Source organism: Tachyglossus aculeatus, chromosome 20 (genome assembly GCF_015852505.1).
Source record: "Tachyglossus aculeatus isolate mTacAcu1 chromosome 20, mTacAcu1.pri, whole genome shotgun sequence".
Lineage (NCBI taxonomy): Eukaryota > Metazoa > Chordata > Mammalia > Monotremata > Tachyglossidae > Tachyglossus > Tachyglossus aculeatus.
In genome coordinates, this window is record NC_052085.1 from 11,272,650 (window position 1) to 11,296,493 (window position 23,844).

General features: G+C 47.4%; 1 protein-coding gene across 1 annotated transcript; it reads right to left on the minus strand.

The window, feature by feature from the left end:
• Positions 1-806: 806 nt before the first annotated feature.
• On the minus strand, positions 807-23,717 carry GPALPP1 (GPALPP motifs containing 1). The gene is made up of 8 exons (XM_038762076.1): positions 23,597-23,717; positions 19,745-19,904; positions 17,502-17,594; positions 15,118-15,226; positions 7,819-7,953; positions 6,750-6,914; positions 5,276-5,374; positions 807-1,137 (listed from the first exon to the last, which is right to left on the minus strand). The coding sequence occupies exons 1-8, from the start codon at positions 23,700-23,702 to the stop codon at positions 919-921; spliced, it is 1,086 nt and encodes a 361-aa protein (XP_038618004.1). The 5' UTR covers positions 23,703-23,717; the 3' UTR covers positions 807-918.
• Between the last annotated feature and the right edge of the window lie 127 nt (positions 23,718-23,844).

Here is a 23,844-nt window from a genome sequence, read left to right on the forward strand (position 1 = left end):
GCACGGAGAAGCCAAGTGACTTGCCCAGACTGTGAGCCCGTTGTTGGGCAGGGACCGTCTCTATATGTTGCCAACTTGGACTTCCCAAGCGCTTAGTACAGTGCTCTGCACACAGGAAGCGCTCAATAAATACAATCGAACGAATGAATGAAAGTGGTGGAGCTGGGATTAGAACTCGTAACCTTCTGGGTCCCAGGCCGCCGCTCTATCCACTGGGTCACAATCTATCTGTATATCTATATATAGAAGAACCCCCCACCAAAATGAATTAAGATGGAAAAACAGGTTGACACGTCCTTCTCGTTCTCTACTTACATGCAGGGAGAAACACCCTACACGAAGAATAAGAAAGGATCAACACACCAGTCTAGGCATATCCTTAGATGCAAACATTGTTCTTCAAATCTCACCCGCAATATTAATGGAACGAAAAGGTTAAAAAAAAAAATATTGATTATCGACACATAGATGCCTAAGATGCCAAGGCAACAATACCTCTTGGATGCGCTGAATACCGGACTTGAGAAATTCCGTCCGTAACTACAGGACATGGCAAAGCCGTGCGGGATTATCGTTTTAAGAACTTTTGGGATAAATTTGAAAGTGTGTTTTTTTCATTTTTGATAACAATACTGTCGAAAGCCCTGCTTTCCAAATCATGAACTAACACCGCCATCTCTCCACCAGATTTAAACTGTATTTACAAACTGCCGCTAGCACTGTTCTTTTTGGCCTCTGAAGCTTTCCCTTAATGCGTTTCCACGGGTGAATTTCCAAACGGAAAGATTTGAACAGGAAACTAGTTCTGACAATGTCATCCCTTTAAATATTCAGAAATACATTTTACGTACAATTGAAAGAGGTATTTACAGATTTAAAGAGTCTGACGTTGGGCTTCGAACTTCCAGCATTCACGTCTCATAAAAACATATTTCCTTTGCCATGTGAAAACCTGCTGTTCAGCTCCCGGGATTTCTTAATCAGGGCTTTCTTCTGGGCTTCATCGAACCGGTTGACTTTGAGATCCTGCTCTCGGTCAAACGGTCTTCTCTCTTGAGACTTGTTTTTATCTTCGGCTGCTTTGCTCTTTAATTTTTTGTGATGGATGTCCATAAGAGATTCGGATCTCTTCGAATCCTGTGGAATTCAGAGGAGGGGGAGGAGGGAAAGAGAAAAAGAACCACCCAGTATGACCCCTGTGAAATAATGATGCCCTTCTTTGACGGGGAAATATAATAGCCAGACAACAGTAAAGACTGAAGGGGAGCGTACGGACTGCCAACCTCTGTTTGGAAACCCAAAAGGGCAGCCAAGGGAATAGGAAGTGAAGGCGATCGAAAGCCTCTGTAGGAAAAGGGCCCAGCGTTCGTTGCAATCATTCTAATTCCACAAAGCACATAATTATCCCAACCACACAAGGAAAAATAGTATGCAGCCAGGGGTGTGGAGTAATTTGCTCCTGCCAGACCCAAACATTTCCACAATTCCTCCCCTATGCTTTGTTTCTCCAAATAGTCTTTTACCACCCGAACATTCCCCGGTGGCTCCTATTACGAAGCAAGCGGCCCCGGGGGGCTGCTTCTGCCACGGCCACATCAGCAAGAGGCGGCTGGAGAATCCCGGGCTCACTGGAGCCGCCCCGCGTGCCGCCTTCCGTCCTCGGGTCTGGCGGTTTGGGACTGCCCTGATGCCAGCTGCAACAGGTTTCCACTGGCAAGCAACTGGGTGGAGGAGTCTCGGGGCCCCCCTCTCCTCCCGGGTCTCGGGGAGGCCGGACTTCTCAGGCCCTCCCTGAGGGAGCCCCGAGGAGACAGAGTATCTGCAAGAGGAGGGGAGTGCCGCCCTTGCGTTATTTCACTTTGCCAAGGGGGACCACATGCACCACTGCCAACTGAGACGTACCATGGTATAGTGGCCTGGGAACCAGAAGGTCATGGGTTCTAATCCCGGCTCTGCCACGTGTCTGCTCTGTGCCCTTGGCCAAGTCACTTCCCTGCCCGTGGGAGCCCCACGGGGGACAGGGCCTGTGTCCAACCCCATTTGCTTGTATCCACCCCAGCACTCAGTACAGTGCCTGGTGCATAACAGGCGCTTAACAAATACCACAATTATTATTGTTAACCACACCACGAAGGGGTTGCAGAGAAGCAGCGTGGCTCAGTGGAAACAGCCCGGGCTTGGGAGTCGGAGGTCAGGGGTTCATACCCCAGCTCCACCGCTTAACAGCTGTGTGACTTGGGGAAAGTCACTTCACTTCTCTGTGCCTCAGTTCCCTCATCTGTAAAATGGGGATTAAGATAGTGAGCCCCATGTGGGACAACCTGATCGCCCTGTATCCTCCCCAGCGCTCAGAACAGTGCTTTGCACAAAGTGCTTAACAAATACCAAAACTAAATTATTATTATTATTATTAAGGAATGAGAGAATGTCTCGTAGCAGCATTTGCCACATTAATTATTCCTTCTGAAGATTAAACAGTATTTCAAGATTCAACTGTACTACCCATCAGAGATAGCCATCGCCTTGCTCTTCTACAGATGGGATGACAGAGATCACCTTGCTTGAACAAGATGGAGTTGGTTTTACGGTTTAGGCTTGACTGAAACCATCTTGGTTCCAGACACTTAAACTGGGGTCACACGACGGAAAGAGAAAACCTGTCGGTGAAAGACAAGGGATTGGAATTCAGTTGCTAAGAGCTCCTTCCTTAGGAGAGACTAGACAAAGAGGAGAAAGGCACAGCCAGAGATAGAAGTGAAAAATGAAAAGTGCGGAAAGGCAGAGAAATAAATTGACTCCAGGATTCATGCGATCACAGGGCTGTTGCTCAAGAAAAGCCAACCAATTTATAGCCCAATTATATTTCAGATGTAGCCCGCTGTACACTGTTAAATTTGATTTGTGGCTTGGGACATACATTGAACAACACTTTGCTCCTGGATACTTGATTCATGAAAATAAATCAAATCACATGAAAACAATGTAAATCCAGAGTAGCAAAGAGTAAGAAAAATAATGGGAACTAATGACAGGAGCATAGTTTTGCCCTAGAACACCTATTTTAGGAATGATTTTGGCACAAGGGCTGCGTACCATCTGATCAATTTGTATTTATGCCAGCACTTAGTATAATGCTAGGCTCATAGCAAGCATCTAATAAATATAGCCATTATTAGGACTAATTGTTATTATTTACTATTATTATTAGAGAGCACCATACTCTTCAGAAAAAAAAAAATCTATCAACAAACACGGACAGTCTGTCCTACTTAAAAGTCATTTTACACTAATTAGTAAAAGAATCAAAACTGCAGATAAGAATTAAGAGTGTTCTGAAACAGATCTTGTTTGACTCACGAATCGAGAAACAAATTAACAGCCAATGAGTTAAAAATACGTGAATGATTAAGGCAGATCTTGCTATAAAACCTTAGGTCTCTTCTGCATTTCATCTGACTTAAAGAACTCTTTCTTTTAGATATTAATACGGGTCATTGGCAAGGTAGTAAAATGAACATTTTTAAGAGAAGCAGCATAGGCTAGGGGAAAGAGCGCAGGCTTGGGAATCAGAGGACCTGGGTTCCAATCCCGGCTCTGTCACTTGCTTGCTGTGTGATTCCGGGCAAGTCACTTAACTTCTCTATGCCTCCGCTTCCTCATCTGTAAAATGAGGATTCAATACCCGTTCTCCCTCCCTCCTTAAACTGTGAGCCCTATGTGGGACAGGAACTGTTTGACCTACATAATTTGCATCTGCCCCAATGCCTGACACATAGTGAGCACTTAGATTCCATAAATTACTATTATTATTTGATAATATTTATTATTTATGTATTGCATTCCCAAGCACATAGTACAGTGCTCTGCACCTAGTAAGCAAGCAATAAACACCATGATTTAAGAGTTTCCTCTTTAGGTATTTATTTTCTGGAGATAATTACTGAAGGGAAAGAGGTGAAAGAGTAGTAGTCGTTATTACACGCTTACCAAGTGCAGAGCACTGAACTAAGCGCTAGTAAATTAGACAAGGTCTGTTTCCTCAGGGGTTCTGTAATCAAAAAATAAAAGACGGGAGAGGGCCAGGTGAGGATGCTGAGATGATGGAGTCAGCCTGGCCAGAGGTGCCAGACCACCTTTTAATCCATCCACCAATAATATCTACCGAGCACCTACTGTGTGTAGGGTGCGGCACTAAGCATTTGGGAAGAGACAATAGAGAGTTGGTAACTAGAACCGATCCCTGCCCTCAAGGAGCTTACCATCGCTTGGGGATGCTTTGGTGGGGGGGAATTAGCCCAAGATCAAGCCACAGTTTTCTCCAGTCGCCTGGATGGGATATCTCACCGTTGGGTAACCCTGAATGGTGAACGACCGAATCCTAAGGGCCGTGATGGTCCGGCCAGTTATTGGGGAGAGTGGGCCGGGCATTTTCGGTAAAACTGACCCTTGAAGCCACGTGACGAGGGACACAGGAAGATGTTTTGGGTGCTTCCGTGGAGGGTCACGTCAACTGCAGAACGGCGAGGGGTGTGAGTCTGTAGTGAGTCTGCCCCTCCCATACTGTCCCTTTTGCAGTCCAGGACTTCTGCCCTCATATCAATGCTCTCAGGGGTGGACATTTTCATACGAAAGGGGATGATCTGTGCCTGCTCCCTGAAGCTCTGGTACTTCACACCAAGATAAAACAGTCTAAGAGTGCCACAGAAAAGAGAAGAGGTGGACATTCCTCTCCCCTGGCCTGTTTAGCACATGCTGCTTCTTCGGGTGGCTCGGGGTTTAGCCCTTCCCCTGAACCGTTACCAATCGGCTTCTCCTGGAAGGAGCTCGAGCCCTGCTGAAGACGCTACAATTTATATGGGCCTCCGGCTTCTGGAACGAGGGTTGTCTGTTCCCGGTAATGGAAGTTCTGACGTGAGTCGCTTAGATGAATTGCAAATTGAAGATCTTACAGAGAACACACACGCTAAGCCTACAGAGAGGGGTGGATTTTTTTTTAAGCTGTTTTCAGCAGCAGTTAGAAAAAAAAACACAAACCAAAAACGAGAAGGCTTTAGTGGCATCACCATGGCAACCAGTAGAACTGGGTAGGTGTCATGAAGAGAGTGAGACAGAAAGGAGAGCAGGTGTATGAGACTTTGTGTGCGTGTATGTGTATTTATTTGAGAGATTAGGAGAGAGAAAAGAGAAGAGGGACCAGGCCGAGGGAGAATCAGCAGAGAAGTGTAAAGGAAGGAAGGAGAGAGGGGGAAAAAGAAAGATTTTCCTTTTGACTTACATTGTATGAAGACACTTGCTCAGCTAGTCTCTTGTCCCTTCCAGTTAATACCCGTTCTTCACTGTCCTTACTAGCAGACTTCTTGACATCTTGGGTCTCCTGGTGACGAGAGGAGGGTACATATTAACCCACGATTCACCATACAAAGAAACCAGTACAATAATATTTAGACCAACTGACAATGGCAGACTACCCTAAAATGGCATCTGCTATTTGATAAGGAGAAGTGACAGAAATAGGGTATCCTTTACATCCTTTAATAGGCCTTTAATGACATGGCGAGAGGAAGAAAGACAGCTAAAAAAAAAATTAGGTTTTATTCCTTGCTCCAGTGAAACCTTCTTCAGCTTTTAGAGAAGTAGCAATGAGATCTCAATTAATTCCATATTTAATTAGAATACCAGTATCCCACACTACGATTTTTCTGAGGAAAAAAAAAACCCAACTAAATTAACTCAGAGGCCTCTTCTTTACAAGGCTTGGAGATGAGCTTGCTAAAGAAAGAGGTGACTGGAAAATCAATGAGACAAACTAAGGACTAAAATTAATTCTACATTTTGCTTTTCTCAGAAACGGTATCACTGTCCACCAGGGTGAAGGGAGCAAACAAAAATACACGGCAGCTGTTAGAAGCACTAAATTGCTATTCGAGAGTTCCCTTCAACATCGCCATCACTGAAATAAATGAGATTGGTGGAGTTCTTATGAGAATTTCGGTGAAGAGCCATGATTTGAAAACTCCACCTCTAGAGGTTAAGTAAAAACCAAATGTGGCGGTGTCCAGGTGGCTCATTTACTCACATTAACATGTCTCCTTCTCTAGACTGTAAGCTCATTACGGGCAGGGAATGCGTCTGCTAATTCTGTTGCACTGGACTCTCCCAAGCGCTTGGAACAGTGCTCTGCACATAGACAGTGCTCAATAAATACCACTGATTTATTGGTTTCAGAGGAAAAATTACCTAGCCGCACAGAGGTAACAGAGGAGCTCATGTTTGATCATTTTTAAAAAATACAAAGAACTAAAAAGACGCAGACAACAGAGACATGTTGGACAGAGGTTACGGTCAGTGGGACCCATGGCAAACATTTATGCAAGGTTCAAATGCTTAAACATTTCAGCTGTTCTGAGAGAGGGGAAACAAACAGGTAACACAGCCTAAAGCTGGGTAAAACCTTTCAGTAAGGTCTTCCACCTTGATGTATTCCTATTGGATTTCCTATTGAAGATCCGAAGGCAGTATCGTGGCCTTTCCCAGATTCCGGGAGGGTTATAACCCACGGTATTTATTGAGCTTCGACCCCAGGCGGGGCACTATACTGAACGCTTGGAAGAGTGTGCACGAAGGAGTGGGTAGACCCGTTCCCTGCCCACAACGAGCTCACAGTCTAGAGGCCATCTGGCCCCCTGGGGAATTGTCTCGGTGCAGAGATCCCAAGGACAACAGGCTTGCCCGAACTGACGGAGACTTACTTTAGCTTTCCTCTCTCGGTCAGCTGGCGTGTCGGTCCAAATCGACCTATCCCCCGATTTGTCCTCCGCTCTTCTTTTGAAAGTCCTCGGGCCCAGGCCAAAGCCCTTCAGTTCTGGAGGAAGCTCTGTCATCCACGACTCCCTGGTGACTGGCTTGGCTCCGTCCTTTGTGGAGATAAAGAGAGAGTGAAAGTGGATCCATCGATTTATCGAGCTCTTACTGTGTGCAGAGCAGGGACCTAGTGCTTAAACAAAGGTTGTGACATCATCTCTGCAAACTCCATGAATGTTTTTCCAAAGGTCTCGATGGTCCAACATTCAATCCAGGACCGGGTGCCGGCTGAAGGACGCAGGCCAGGTTCTCTTCCTCTTCCTCTCTCTCCCTGAAGGCGGTTCTGGAGCCCTTCTCTCAAACTGCTTGGCCTTAATTGAGCCCAGAGGGTTTTTTGTCTTTTCTTATGCTGTCATTTGCGACCCATAGCGACTCCACGTACACATCTCTTCCGGAACGCCCAACTTTCACCCGCAATTGTTCTGGTAGTGTATCCAGAGAGTTTTCTCGGTAAAAATACAAAAGTGGTTTACCACTGCCTCCTTCCGCACAGTAAGCTTGAGTCTCCACCCTCGACTCTCCACCCACGACTCTCTCCCGTACTGCCGCTGCCCAGCACAGGGGAGTTTTTTGACTTGTAGCAGATTGCCTGCCACTCGCTAGCCACTGCCCAAGCTAGTAAAGGAATGGGTAGGCCTCTGCTTGACTCTCCCTCCCGTGGCCGAGACTGCCAGAGTACCGGAAACTCTCCAGGTGCCATCCTGAGACGGGCAGAGCAGAGGTAAGGTGGGGGAAAGGAGTGCGCTTGCACATGTGTATGTACGTGTGAGTGTGTGTGCGTGTACACGACAAACACAGCGGACCACCTTCGAGGGTGGCGAGCCCCAGCTGGGCCCAATTACTAACGCGGCTCTGAGCCAATCGGACAAATCGAATCGCTTTTGGGATGTCTGATACCCAACCGCTTCGGCCACCGAAACCCCACGGAAGCTTGTGATGACGATAAAGGTGGCTTACGTCATCTCCTGAGGTCAGTTTGTCTTTCATCCTCTGAGCCCTGCGTTCAAACTCTTTGGCGATGCTGAATTCGACCGGTCCTTTAGCAGGCATGGGTCCGACGATCATCTCATCATCTTCACTGCTCTCTGATGCCTAGAGAAGCAAGACGCAATCAGGAAAAGAATCAATCGATCAATTAATCAATCATAATTACTGAGCGCTTACTGTGTGCGGAACACCATTATAAGATAGGAGAAGAGAGGTCATCGGCTCCAGTAAAGACATCAAACATTTTACTTCATTTAGGATTTCTGGTTTGCTCCCTTTTCTCCTTTCCCGTCTCATCCCTTTCTCTGGCCCTTCCCCAGGCTTTCGCTCTCTCATCTCTCTTCAATCACTCAATCAATGGCATTTATTGAGCACCCACTGCATGCAGAGCACTGTATTCAGGGCTTGGGAGCGTACACTATAACAGAGTTAGCAGACAGGTTATCTGCCCACAAGGAGCTTATACCACCTCTACTAAAGCAGGTCACCACTTCATAAAACTATTTACTGACACTTTGAGAGCCACAATCAAAAAATTCCAAAAGGCCATTCTGAAAGTTGGAAGTGGCTTTTACTCTTTCAGGTGACCGGGGCCCCATTTAGCAAATGACCATTTCACTATCTTCTGTCGCACCTTCTGTTTAATGCTGTTTCTCGAAATGCCTCATCCTCTCTCAGGCAGAAGCCAGAGAACCTGGACAGCTTAGCTTGCTCTCTATCATTATCATCAGCCCTTGTTCTCACTAAATATTTATTAAGAATCCTCACATACAGGACACCTTGCTAGAAGCTGAAGGCCAGCTCCAGCCCTCTATGACCCTACTTCTTTTTTTAATGGCATCTGTTAAGCGCTTACTATGTGCCAAGCACTGCACTAAGCACTTGGCTTACACAAATGAGCAAAGGACGGAGGCAGTAACTAAAACAAGGAGGCTACAGTAATCTAGGCATAAGATGACCGGGAGAGAAACTAGGGATTTTGCAATTAGGGATGCAAAATGGAGATTGTATTATACTCTCCCAAGTGCTTAGAACAGTGCCCTGGACAGAGTAAGCGCTCAATAAATGCCACTGAAATACCGATTGCTTGGCTGTCCCAAAGTTGGTGAAAGAGCGGGGAAAGTGGACATGGGGTGGTGAGTGGGAGCGAGTGCGGGGCCTGAATTCAATAATGGAAGGGTACCTCCGAAATGACTGCACACTCCTTCAAACCAGGCATTCCACTCCTTCAGATCGTATGGCAACCCTCTCCTAAATGATAGTTTCAATGCCGGAGGCACTCCCCGGATGCTTGCAAACTCATCTCATCCACGGACCCACTGCCTCCTTCACGCCCTCTCACATTCCCCAAGGATTCTGTAGAAATCCAGCTCGGGGCCCCCGGCATTGACAAGCTGGGGTTCGAAGATGGAAGGAACCCTCAGTGCCCACTGTTTTTCCAAGATCGAGGCTTTGGGCAGCAGGGAATTTGAATTTTTACTTCTGACTCCCCAGGGGAGCGCCCCGGAATTAGCAAAGACCCAGTTGCCTCTCCCTCAAGTCCACCCCCTCAGCCTCCAACAGGGAAGTGGGCTAGGAATAGGGATGCGGGTATATGATATCTGGAAGAGCTCCAGTCTCCCGAGAGTTCTGCGTGTACTTAAAGCCACCTCCGGCACTAGGAAAACACCTCCCGTCGCTGTCAAACTGGATTTTTGCCACCGTTGCTCCGGGTCACCCTGTTCTCTTGGTCGAAAACATGCGGCTGGATCAACGCCACCAAATCAGCCCTGAAAGGTCAGCTGAACCCAAGGCGAGAGGACGTTTGGGGAGAAGGAAGTTCGGGGCCGTTTCCGGCAGCTGAGCCTGCTGCGCTAAATTCGGGACCAGAAGTCAGACACTTGCCATCCTCGTCGCAACCAAGGGATTGACTCACCGGGAAGGCTTAGAGAACTCCCGTTCCCTGGTGACTCAGGTTTTTCACACTGTGATTCAGTTTTTCCACATATTAAACGGGAAGACTCAGCGCTCACCTCGCCCCACAGCAATCGAATACGAAACGGCTCCCAGTTTTAGCACCAATGCCCTGGACGGACAAAATGCCCGAAAAAAACCCCCGAGGTCACGCACCCATCTGCAGCTGGGATCCACGTCACCAGGAATTTTAATCGGCAACGCCGCCGAATTCTGCTACCGAGGCAGTGCGATGTGTGGTGGCGGGAAAAAGGGTTGTGTGTACACGCGTGGCACGGGTTGTGTGGGGGACACCAAAATGGGACTTTACCTTAATGCGGGGTTCTTTGGAGTTTGCATCCAACGTGTGATAGGAGAGCACTACTGAGAGAGAACAGAAATGGATAACCCAGGGGAGGTTTTGCTCTCCTTGAGGAGACCACTAGGAAGACTGAGACACAAAGAGGCAGATTAGAAAGCAGGGACAGGCACGGCGAGTGCCAATCTATCGGCATGTCATAGGACACGGTTTTACGTGCCCCTCCCTGTGGAATGGGTTGTTTGTTACAGAGGGGTCTTTTTGTTCACATTTGCATCGCCCGGATAGGATTTCACCAGCTCATGGTGGGCAGGAGATGTATCTGTTTATTATTTTGTTGACTCCCAAGTATTTAGTACAGTGCTCCGCACACAGTAAGCACTCAAATACGGCGGACTGACTAAAAGTGACAGACAGCTCTAACACCACTCCTCTCTACGGAAGCGGCTGGCTTTTCCCCTGCTGCAAACACACCACTCTCTCCATCTTTAAAGCCTTACTAAAAACCAGTCCTCCTCCGGGAAGCCTTCCCTGACTAACCTCTCTTGTCCTCACCCTCTTCTCCCTCCCTTCTGTGTCACCTTACACGCACACGGGTCTGGAACCCCGTAAACACCTTGGACTCACCCCACCCCGACCGCATCTATGTCCATATCCTTACACTCTGCTGTCTCTCCTGTCATTCATTTACTTTAACGTCTGTCTCCCCGACTAGACTGTAAGCTCCTTGAGGGCAGGGATTTCAGTTCCACCACTTAACTGCTGGATGACCTTGGACAAGTCGCTTAACTTCTCTGTGCCTTCGTTCCCTCATCTGTAAAATGGGGATTAAGAGATGAGCCCCACGAGGGACCTGAACTGTGTCCAACCTGATTAGCTTGTATCTACCCCAGCACTTAGTACAGCACCTGGCACGTAGTATGCGCTTAACAAATACCGTAAAAAAACATTGTGTCTACCAACTCTAACATAGTGAACTCTTCCAAGCGCTAGGTAGTGTTCTGCACACACTGAATGTTCAGTAAATCCCGATAAACTACTCACTACTCATCCACAAACCTAAGAACAAGGTAAAAGAAAAAAGCAGGTGAGTGTTTCAGTCTCCTATATGATAGCTGGCTATTTTTCTTTTCCCCACTGCTCCACATCTGATTCATTTGGCTGAGCTAAAAGCCCATGGAGAGGAGTGTTCAAAAACCAGATGAGCCCTCATAGCATAACAGAGCAAACAACAGAGACTTTCAGAAGAACCGAATTCAGTGACACCTCCTCCCGAACCCACAGGTTGAAACAGAGCTTCACACAATTTTTTGTGGGCGCACTGTCAATTTTTCACCGTTCTACAGACAAGGTGGCATGCTTGTCGACTCTAAAGAAGCTCATCTCAAAGCCGCCTTTCTCCACTGTCAGCCACACATCACAATACCACCCTGACAACCTAGCGGGTGAAAGGAACAGGAATTACTTCAAATCTCTTGTCAAAAGAGTCCCCCAAGCAAATCCTTTTTTCCTCACAACTAAAATTGGTTCTACGGGTCCTGCTGAGCCACTGTAGGAGGCGTTTTCTTCTTCTTCTTCTGTAACGGGCATCCTGGCTTTGATAATGCCTCCAAAACTGAAGGTTTATCAATAAAATGATTCATCCGGTTAGTCACTATTTACGGATTAACGATCCCGAGGCGAGATGCCGGAGGATGCCAGAAGATGATTCTTTGTGAACGTCCTGACAAAATAGAACGTAGGAGGTGGCAGAAGGGTGAACACATTGGGGTGTGAAAAGATCCCACCCCCGCCGATTCTCCTCGGGAGCCCTCTCGGCACTTTCACTGAATCTAGAGTCAGCGGTCTCCTCTCTCGTCCCTTCTCTGAAACTTGGCTGCTTCCGTTGGGAATGACAGGATGCTGGATAGACCTGCTACTTGAGCGCTAAACTGGCGCTGGGAAGGGACTGGAAGACAGAAGAGCCAGGGACCAAAAAAACAAAATACGGCAGCTAGCCGGCAATGATAGAGAGCAATGAAAATGACATACAAATAAAACGTAGGAGGACAAACTAAGAAGAAAGAACAGAACTGTTGTAATACCCCGGCCCTTGGTACGGTGCCTGGCACACAGTGAGCGCTGAACAGATACCGTATCCCCACAGCACTCATGTCTGTATCCGTCATTTATCTACTTATCTCATTGGACAGCAAGTGATCTTTCAGGTGAAAACTTGAGATCACAGCCTCAAGTTTCTAAAACAGTCTGAACCCTCTGCCCTCCTCCCTCTGTTCAATTTCAGCCTTTTCGTGAGTTAAATCGGGGTTCACACACCTCCCGCTAACACAGAAATGAATAGTACCCAGGTAGTCACCTGAGTGGTAAAGTCGCCAAAGGGACGACATGACCAAGACGAGGAAGAAGAAGAAGCAGGGAAAGCCTCTTGGAAGAAGTGGCTTTTTAAGTGGACTTTATTAATGACCGTAATAAGAGAGGTGGTGAGAAGAATGCAGCGGTAAAGTGTATTCCAGCATTTAGAACGACATTTAACATGCAGCAGGCGCTTAATACCACAAAAATTAAAATTTAAAAATTCCGCTACTCAGTTTTTTGAGTGCTTTAAAAGACCACCGTTCTGGCCAGTTGGATGGAGATTTAAGCCTCGGCAGGGATGACAGCAACAATGACAGTCTAGGGCAGCTTCGAGAAACCAAGTCTACTGTGGTGCTGCCGGCAGGACGTGACAAAGCCAGAGCACTATTCCCAGGCCAAATTTTTTGGTGCCATTTGGCAACCGGAGGGCCAGTTCTTTCCGCAATGGACTTGGACCATCCTCCAATTTCCAGACAGATTGTAACTGTGCTTCACATATTTAAATAATCCCACTAAAGACCCTTCCACCGTGTCTCCCGTTAACATCCGGATAAATACTGATGATGAGAATGATGACAAGAATGGACAGGGGTTCATATTCATTCATTCAACTGAGCGCTTATGATGTGCAAAGCACGGTTACACGCTTGGGAGAGTACAATATAACAATGAACAGGATAGGATAAAATCCCTCCCTCTTGCTGCGGTTTATGCCCACTTCCTCTTCTGCTGTTTTCAAGAAGAGATCAACAATCGCTAAATACCATTTTCCCAACCGTGGTCAAAATACGTGCTCCCAACCTCCCCAAAAGGAACGTTTCCCTTTCGCTAGACGCGCTCTCCAAAATGGAAAATCCTTCACTTTCCAGGGCTGAAGGTTCTTTAAACTTCAGAGCTCCTGTTTGGACGGCAATGGAATCGGCCCTTAGAGAAGCCTCTCTGGGGCCCGATAACTTCTCTCAATCACTCTCCCACCTGCCACATAGAGGGAGTTGTCTGCTTAGTCGGCTGTAAGCATCTGAAGAACCGCATCAGGCCATTCATTCATTCAATCGTATTTAGTGAGCACTTACTGTGTGCACAGCACTGGACTAAACGCATGGGAAAGAAAAATGCAAAAAGTGACATTCCCAGCCCACAACGAGCTTACAGTCTAGAGGCCATCTTTCCACACCTTCTCTTTTCCAAGTTAAAGACTCACAATTCTTTAGCTGTTTCCTGTTGCTTCCGTTCCTAACTTTTTCCACAATCTTCCTGGTTCTTCTCTGACATAGACTGTAAGCTCTTCGACAGCAGGGTTCCTGTCTACCAACTCTATTGCATCGTGTTCTCCCAAGAGCGTAGGACAGTGCTTGGCAATAAATACCTCTGATTGATTGAACCTTGGGGTTGGGACAAATCCCTTAATATCAAATGCCCAGAGGGCAATCACTAGCAAATACTACCAATGCCACGTCCAAAAAACCAAAATCAATTCACTGGTGACCTCAACAGTCGTTTGGACCTAAGCGAAGGGAGGGTGACTTGGGCTTGGCTTGGGACCAGAGTAACAGATGGGTCTCCTGGAAATTGGGGGCCTCATGGCCTTTAGTTACCTCTTTGCTCCCACCCCAGTACTTTCACATATATGTTTATTCAATTGTACATTCAATTATTCCCTTTTGATGACTATTTGTAGGTATTTTAGGTCTGCCTCTCCCTGTTAAGAGTGTAAGCTCTCTATGCGCAGTGAATGTGCCACTTCTTTGCTTGTTTTCGAGCATTTAGCATAGGGCAGTGCACTTTGTGGGTATTTCATACATACTCTTGCTCCTTCTCTTCCTACCAAGACGACGTGGTCGGAGTTGGAGGTTAGAGCTAAGAGTAGGTGACTGGACGGCTGACCGCTGAACATTATATGCTGGCTGTCCTGATGATCTTGAGGATGTCGGTATCTGAAACCCTTTTATGTGGTGTTTGTTAAGTGTTTACTAGGTGCCAAGCACTGTACTAAGCGCTAGGGTAGACACAAGCTACTCAGATTGGACCCAGCCCCTGTTCCACATGGGGCTTAGAATCTTAATCTCCATTTTCCAGATGAGGTAACTAAAGCACAGAGAAGTGAAGTGACCTGCCCACGGCCACACAGCAGACATGAGAGCTGGTATCAGAATCCAGGTCCTTCTGATTCCCAGGTCCATGCTCTATCCACTAGGCCACACTGCTTCTCACTTACAGTACAAGCTCTCTGTGCACAGTGAACATGCCGTTTCTTTGTTTTGTGTTTTCAAGGGCTTAGAATACGGCAGTGCGCTTTGTGGGTACTTAATAAATACTCCTGCTCTTCCTCCTCCTCCTACCACCTCAACATGCTCAGAGTTAGAGGTTAAAGCTAAGACTGGATGACTGAATGGCTGCCCACTCAACACTATATGCTTGCCGTCCTGATAAATGATCTTTAGGATGTTGGTATCTGATACCTTACTACTCGAAACGTCTCCAAGCAGTGAAGCACATCATCAAGAGAATCCACTGAAGGCCACTCTGCTATGGAACTTCATAGATTTCTGACAACCTTTTCTAACAAGGAACCACTGTGCCCGATGTTAAATGACGGTAAATTAGAGTCATAGTCTACCTTTGGCCAGTACTTTCAAAGGTGGCTTTGAGCTGTCTGTACTAACCTCGGAGTTGGAATCAGAAGGCACTGGAGATTCTCGATCATCTCGGTTTCTCCCGCCACTCTGTGAAGTTTTCTGAAAACCAGGTGGCAATGCTGGACCTATAATGGGCCTCAAAAAAAAAAGTCAAGATTTTAATTTCAACATAAAAAGATGTTACATATATAACACACACACACACACACACACACACACACACTATACATATAATTTTGTGACAAATCTGGAGAAGCCAATTTAAAAAATTCTGCATGAAGTAATTAAATAATGGAGTTACACCGGCTAACAGAGTGGCCATTAGTAATGACAGGCTACGCACTTCTCTGGGATTGCTGTCACCTGATCTGTAAGATTTGCTTACAAATCTAAAGCCTCAAATACTCTGCCAAGTCGCTCTGACCTGCCTGTTTTCAAAAACAATATAGGTCTGGGGACCTCTCTAACAACTTCCTCAAGTATGACTATTCTAAAAGATGATCTGAGCTCTTCAGCTGACTCTCGTTCCTCAGAGAAAAAGTGTGGCCTCGTGGAAAGAGCATGGGCTTGAGAGCCAGGGGGCCTGGGTTCCAATTTGGGCTCTCCCACTTGCCCGCTGTGTGACCTCAGGCTAATCACTTAACTACTCTGTGCCTCCATTTCCTCATCTGTAAAATGGGGATTAAATACCTAATCTCCCTCCCTCTCAGACTGTGAGCCTCATGAGGGAAAGGGACTATGTCTGACTGGCGTATACTGTCTCTTTCCCAGTGCTTAGTGCTACACTTGGTACAGCAATTACTACAGTGCCTGGCACATAGTAAGAGCTAACAAATGACAGAATTATTATTATTATTATTATTATTATTATTATTGTTAAGTGCTTAGCCCATTATTATTCATTCCCGAGTGTGACTTTTATAATATGATCAGAGACCCCTCCAGTTTGCTAGCTGGAATAATTTTTTTCATTATCATCAACGTATTTGTAAATATTTTTACGTCTGACTCCCGTTAAGAGTGTAAACTCCCTGTGAGCAGGGAACGTGTCACTTCCTGTTTTGCCCTTCCCAAATTTTTCCTATGTTGCACTGCACAACTACTGCTACTACTTTAGGGTAGGGCAGTGTGCTTTGTGGGTACTTAATGGTCCTGCTCCTCCTCCTCCCTCCACAATGTGCTCAGAGTTAGAGGTTAAAGCTAAGAGTTGCTCTTCAGACTCGGAATTAATTTCCTGTTTTCTCTCTCGACCTCTTGGTTAAGTCCTTCCCCTGGCCTAGAAATCCCAGCCCACTTCCGCATGACAGACCACAATTCTCCCCAGCTTCCAAGCCTTATTAAAATCACATCTCCTCCAGGAGGCCTTCCCTAAGCCTTCTTTCCCCCTCCTCCCTCTCCCTTCTGCATCACTCCCTGCACTTGGACTTCTACCCTTCAAGCCTTGATACTCACCCTAATCTCAGCCCCACAGCACCCACGTGCATATATCTGTAATGTATTTATTTTGATTAATGCCTGCCTCTCCCTTTAGACTTTAGGCCCTTTTTGGGCAACGGGACACATCTACCAATCCCGTTGTAGTCAACCAAGTCCTCAGTACAGCGATCTGTCCGCAGTAAGTGCTCAAATATGAATGCCTAGTAAAAGCATCACTCTTAATGGGTTTTTCTGTGACGCTTGTTCGGATCAGCTTTTTTGTATTTTTAAAGGCTAATTTCAAGCAATGGCCGGCAACATCTCAACTGCTTCAAGCCTTGACACTCACCCTAATCTCAGCCCCAAGGCACCTACGTGCATATATCTGTAATGTATTTATTTTGATTAATGTCTGCCTCTCCCTTTAGACTTTAGGCCCTTTGTGGGCAAGGGGACACATCTACCAATCCCGCTGTACTCAACCAAGTCCTTAGTACAGTGATCTGTCCGCGGTAACTGTTCAAATATGAATGCCTCGTAAAAGCATTACTCTTTATGGGTTTTTCTGTGATGTTTGTTCGGATCAGCCTTTTTGGTTTTTTAAACTTCAGGCAATGGCCAGCAACATCTCAACTGCTACCCTTGAACGCCCGGATGAAGGGTGAATCGGAGCGAGATCGATACCATAATTCACCAATTCCTATTTCTCCCTTCTTTTAATCTCCGATGACAATATCCCACTTTTTGTGAAGCTGAGAAGGAAGCCGCTGCATAAGATGTGAGCAGAGACAATATCGCATGCAAATCTACAAGAAACGCCACGTAGTTTTAATCAGGGAATGCGTCTTTTACACTGTTACAATGTCCTCTCCCCCAAGCACTTAGTACGGTGCTCTGCTCCCGACAGGCGCTCGATAAATACGACTGATTGATTGATTGATTAGAATGATTCTGTTTAGAAGTTTTGACCTGAACTATGAACCCACTTGAATTACCTTTGTGGAGAATCGTCCTCTTTCTTAAATCCAGGAGGAAGCGCGGGTCCGAAAAAGCCTTCCTCATCCGTCTCCTGCGAGCACCTCCGTTTTCTGCAAACACAGAAATGTAACTGGTTTGTTCTGCTTGATTGCTCTTTGCACGTAGTAAGCGCTTAACAAATACCAACATTATTATTATTATTATTATCTATGTGGAGGACAAACAGACGATTCCAGACAGTTGCCTGCTCTGGGCCAGAAATGCCATCGGTCCCTTAGAACGGGACGGGCAAATGATAAAGATCGTAGACTTTGGTGCTTAATTAATTCATTCATTCATTCAATTGTATTTACTGAGTGCTTACTGTGTGCAGAGCACTGTACTAAGCGCTTGGGGAGTCCAAGTTGGCAACATACAGAGACGGCCCCTACCCAACAGTGGGCTCACAGTCTAGAAGGGGGGGGGACAGAGAACGAAACAAAACATATTAACAAAATAAAATAAATGGAATAAATATGCACAAATAAAATAGAGTAATAAATACGTACAAATAAAATAAATAGAGTGATAGACACGTACAAACATATCTACCTATATACAGGTGCTGTGGGGAGGGGAAGGAGGTAAGGCGGGGGGGATGGGGAGGGGGAGAGGAAGGAGGGGGCTCAGTTTGGGAAGGCCTCCTGGGGGAGGTGAGCTCTCAGTAATAATTAATAATTAATAAATACCATTAAAAAAAAAAGCCACTTAATTTCTCCGTGCCTCAGTTTCCTCACCTGATAAGGCACTCAATCCCTTGCTCTCCCCTCCTACTTAAACTATGAGCCCCATGTGGGGCAGGGTCTGTGTCAGATCTGATCAACTGTATTGATCGAATGCTTACTGTGTGCAGGACACTGCCCTGCATTTACCCCAGTGCTTAGTACATAGTACGCGCTTAACGAATCCCATAATATTATTACTCCTCATTATTGGCAGGTTCAAGTACCTCAAGTCCACCTTCTGGGAGGCACATATTTTCTAAGAACCAACATATTACTCTTTTAGAACCTTTACCCTATGGCCATTTATTAACAATAATGATAATAATAATAATAGAGCAGCAGCGTGGCTCAATGGAAAAAGCCCGGGCTTTGGAGTCAGAGGTCATGAGTTCAAATCCAGGCTTCACCAGTTGTCAGCTGTGTGACTTTGGGCAAGTCATGTCGCTTCTCTGGGCCTCAGTTACCTCATCTGTAAAATGGGGATTAAGACTGTGAGCCCCCCGTGGGACAACCTGATCACCTTGTAACCTCCCCAGCGCTTAGAACAGTGCTTTGCACATAGCAAGCGCTTAATAAATGCCATTATTATTATTATTATTATTATATCTGTTAAGCACTTACTATGTACCAAGGACTCGACTACATGCTGGGGTGGACACAAGCAATTCCAGCTGGACACAGTCCCCTGCCCCACATGGGGCTCACGGTCTCAGACCCCCATTTTACAGAGGAGGTAACTGAGGCCCACAGAATAATAAAAATAATAATAATGGCATTTATTAAGCGCTTACTATGTGCAACGCACTGTTCTAAGCGCTGGGGGGGATACAATGTGATCAGGTTGCCCCACGTGGGGCTCACAGTCAATCCCCATTTTACAGATGAGGGAACTGAGGCTCAGAGAAGTTAAGTGACTTGCCCAAGGTCACACAGCTGACAAGTGGCGGAGCCGGAATTTGAACCCATGACCTCTGACTTCAAAGCCCGGGCTCTTTCCACTGAGCCACGCTGCTTATCTATAATAATAATCGTATTTATTAAGTGCTTACTATGTGCAAAGCACTGTTCTAAGCACTGGGGCGGTTACAAGGTGATCAGGTTGTCCCACAGGGGGCTCACAGTCTTAATCCCCATTTAGATGAGGGAACTGAGGCCCAGAGAAGTTAAGTGACTTGCCCAAGGTCACACAGCTGACAAGTGGTGGGGCCGGGATTCGAACCCATGACATCCGACTCCAAAGCCCGGGCTCTTTCCACTGAGCCACGCTGTTTCTCAAGAAGCAGAAGGGAACGGAAGGGAAGCGCGTTGCCCAAAGTCTTGCGGCAGACGAGTGGCGGAGGCGGGATTAGAACCCAAGTCCTTTTGATGCCCAGGCCCCTGCTCTCTCCGCTCTGCCGGGCTGCTTGTCTCCATTTCTGACCTACAACGGACGGCCTCGCTCGTGGGAAGGAAACCGAGTCTTCCCGCTTGACAGGAAGGAAAACCGGCGGACCGACCTCGGAGCGGGGCCGGAATCTCGCTCCTCTTCCGAATCCCGGCCGGCTTCTCCGGGCGGCGGCGAACACGCGCTGTCCTCGTCGTCTTCTTCACCGTCCGAAGACTCCGAGCTGCTGCTGCTGCTGCTCCTGTAACCCGGAGGCAGGGCTGGTCCTGCAACTACAGAAGCAGCACGGCTTTGTGGAAGGAGCCCGGGCTCGGGAGTCAGAGGTCGTGGGTTCTAATCCCGCCTCTGCTGCTCGTCTGCTGAGGGACTTTGGGCAAGTCACGTAATAATAACAATGACGGCATTTGTTAAGCGCTTACTCTGTGCAAAGCACTGTTCTAAGCGCTGGGGGGGGATACAAGGTGATCACGCTGTCCCACGTGGGGCTCACAATCTTAATCCCCATTTTTACAGATGAGGTAACTGAGGCTCAGAGAAGTTAAGTGACTTGCCCAAGGCCACACAGCAGACTTGTGGTGGAGCCGGGATTCGAACCCATGACCTCTGACTCCAAAGCCCGTGCTCTTTCCACTGAGCCACGCTGCTTCTCTAATAATAACGGCATTTATTAAGCGCTTACTATGTGCAAAGCACTGTTCTAAGCGCTGGGGAGGTTACAAAGTGATCAGGTTGTCCCACAGGGGGCTCACAGCCTTCATCCCCATTTTACAGATGGGGTAACTGAGGCACAGAGAAGTTAAGTGACTTGCCCGAAGTCACACAGCTGACAATTGGCAGAGCTGGGATTCGAACCCATGACCTCTGACTCCAAAGCCCGGGCTCTTTCCACTGAGCTACGCTGCTTCTGTCTCCGTCACATCACTTCTCTGGGCCTCAGTTCCCTCATCTGGAAAGTGGGGATTAAGACTGTGAGCCCCACGTGGGACAACCTGATCACCTCAGTGATTAGAATGGTGCTTGGCACAAAGTAAGCGCTTAACAATTCAACTTGTACTTCCCAAGCGCTTAGTACAGTGCTCTGCACACAGTAAGTGCTCAATAAACACGACTAAATGAATGAACGAACAAATATCATTAAGAGGGTTTGCTCACGAAAGGAATGCTGCTTAATAATGATGGCATTTGTTAAGCGCTTACTAAATGCCCAGCACTGTACTAAGCACTGGGGTGGACACCAGCAAATTGGGTTGGACACAGTCCCTGTCCCACATAGGGGTCACGGTCTCAATCCTCATTTTACTGATGAGGTCACTGAAGCCCAGAGAAGTGACTTGCTCAAGGTCACACAACTGACAAGTGGCGGAGGCGGGATTAGAACCCACAACCTCCAGCTCCCAGGCCCATGCTCTAATAATAACAATGATGGCATTTGTTAAGCACTTACTATATGCCAAGCGCTGGGGAGGATACTACGGTGATCAGCTTGTCCCACGGGGGGGGCTCACAGTCTTCACCCCCATTTTACAGATGAGGGAACTGAGGCCCAGAGACGTGAAGTGACTTGCCCAAAGTCACACAGCTGACAAGTGGCGGGGCCGAGATTAGAACCCATGACCTCTGACTCCCACGCACCTACTTTAATAATAACGATAATGTTGGTATTTGTGAAGCGCTTACTATGTGTGAAGCACTGTTCTAAGCGCTGCAGGGGTGAGCCCGCTGTTGGGTAGGGACTGTCTCTATGTGCTGCCGACTTGTACTTCCCAAGCGCTTAGCACAGTGCTCTGCACACAGTAAGCGCTCAATAAATACGATTGATTGATTGATACAAGGTGATCAGGTTGTCCCACGTGGGGCTCCCAGTCTTTATCCCCATTTTACAGAGGAGGGAACTGAGGCACAGAGAATAATAATAATAGTGATGGTATTTGTTGAGTGCTTACTATGTGCGAAGCGCCGTTCTAAGCGCTGTGGGGGGATACAAGGTGACCAGGTTGTCCATACGGAGCTCCCAATCTTCATCCCCATTTTACAGAGATGGGAATAATAATAATAGTGATGGTATTTGTTGAGCGCTTACTATGTGCGAAGCGCTGTTCTAAGCGCTGGGGTGGATACAAGCTAATCAGGTTGGACACAGCCCCGTCCCACATGGGGCTCCCAGTCTTCATCCCCATTTTACAGCTGCGAGAACTGAGGCCCAGAGAAGTGAAGCAACTTGCCCGAAGTCACACAGCTGAGAAGCAGCAGGGTGGCTCAGCGGAAAGAGCCACAAGCGCTTAGCACAGTGTTCTGCACACAGTAAGCGCTCAATAAAAATGATTGATTGACTGATTGAAAGAGCCCGGGCTTTGGAGTCAGAGGTCATGGGTTCAAATCCCAGCTCCGCCACTTGTCACCTGTGTGACTTTGGGTAAGTCACTTCTCTGGGCCTCAGTTACCTCATCTGGAGAATGGGGGTGAAGACTGGGAGCCCCTCGTGGGACAACCTGATCACCTTCCCAGTGCTTAGAACACTGCTTGACACATAGTAAGCACTTAACAAATGCCGTAAAAAAAAAGGTGGCGGGGTCGTCGGGATTCGAACCCACAACCTGGGACGCCCAGGCCCGTGCTCCTTCATTCAATGGTATTTATTGAGCGCTTACTGTGCGCAGAGCACTGTACTAAGCGCTCCTGCCCCCGAGCCGCACTGCTCCTTCATTCATTACTTACTTACTGTGTGCTTACTGTGGGCAGCGCACTGTACTAAGCGCTCTTGCCCCCAAGCCGCGCTGCTCCTTCATTCATTCAATCATTCAATCGTACTTAATGAGCGTTTACTGTGTGCAGAGCACTGTACTAAGCGCTCTTGCCCCCGAGCCGTGCTGCTCCTTCATTCGTTCATTCATTCAATCGCATTTACTGAGCGCTTACTGTGTGCAGACCACTGTACTAAGCGCTCTTGCCCCCGAGCCACGCTGCTCCTTCATTCATTCATTCAATCGTATTTACTGAGCGCTTACTGTGCGCGGGGCACTGTACTAAGCGCTCTTGCCCCCGAGCCGCGCTGCTCCTTCATTCATTCATCCAATCGTATTTATTGAACGATTACTGTGCGCAGCGCACTGTACTAAGCGCTCCTGCCCCCGGGCCGCGCTGCTCCTTCATTCATTCAATCGTATTTACTGAGCACTTACTGTGTGCAGAGCACTGTACTAAGCGCTCTTGCCCCCCAGCCGCGCTGCTCCTTCATTCATTCATTCAATCGTATTTATTCATCATCATCATCATAAATCGTATTTATTGAGCGCTTACTGTGTGCAGAGCACTGTACTAAGCGCTTGGAAAGTCCAAGTTGGCAACATATAGAGATAGTCCCTACCCAACAGCGGGGTCACAGTCTAAAAGGGGGGAGACAGAGAACAAAACCAAACATACTAACAAAATAAAATAAATAAAACAGATAGGTACAAATAAAATAAATAGAATACATCAATCAATCAATCAATCGTATTTATTGAGCGCTTACTATGTGCAGAGCACTGTACTAAGCGCTTGGGAAGTCCAAGTTGGCAACATAGAGAGACGGTCCCTACCCAACAGTGGGCTCACAGTCTAAAAGGGGGAGACGGAGAACAAAAGCAAACATACTAACAAAATAAAATAAATAGAATAGATATGTACAAGTAAAATAAATAAATAAATAGAGTGATAAATATGTACAAACATATATACATATATACAGGTGCTGTGGGGAAGGGAAGGAGGTAAGATGGGGGGGATGGAGAGGGGGACGAGGGGGAGAGGGAGGGAGGGGCTCAGTCTGGGAAGGCCTTACTGAGCGCTTACTGCGCGCAGGGCACTGTACTAAGCGCTCTTGCCCCCCAGCCGCGCTGCTCCTTCATTCATTCATTCATTCATTCAATCGTACTTAATGAGCGTTTACTGAGTGCAGAGCACTGTACTAAGCGTCCGCCCTCACCGGGGCTGCGGCGGGGCCTCTTCTCTTCCTCCTCTTCCTCCTCCTCGTCGTCGTGGTCGTCGTGGTGGTGGGCGCCGAGCGTCGTCCCCCTCAGCTCCCGCGCCATGATGGCGGCGGCGTCGTCGGCCTTCCTGAGGCGAGGCGCCCACCACGCACGCGCGGCGGAGGGGAGTGACGTGGAGAGCGGCGATTGGCCGGCGCGGCCCAGCGGAAGTGACGTCAGCGGGGACTTCGGGGCCGCGGAGCAC

Coding starts and splice junctions, on each gene's coding strand:
- GPALPP1 (XM_038762076.1), bottom strand. CDS start 23,702: ATGGCGCGGGAGCTGAGGGGGACGACGCTCGGCGCCCACCACCACGAC. Junction 15,227..17,501: donor GAGGACGATTCTCCACAAAG/GTAATTCAAGTG, acceptor TTTTTTTTTGAG/GCCCATTATAGGTCCAGCAT. Junction 1,138..5,275: donor AGCAAGTGTCTTCATACAAT/GTAAGTCAAAAG, acceptor TGAATTCCACAG/GATTCGAAGAGATCCGAATC.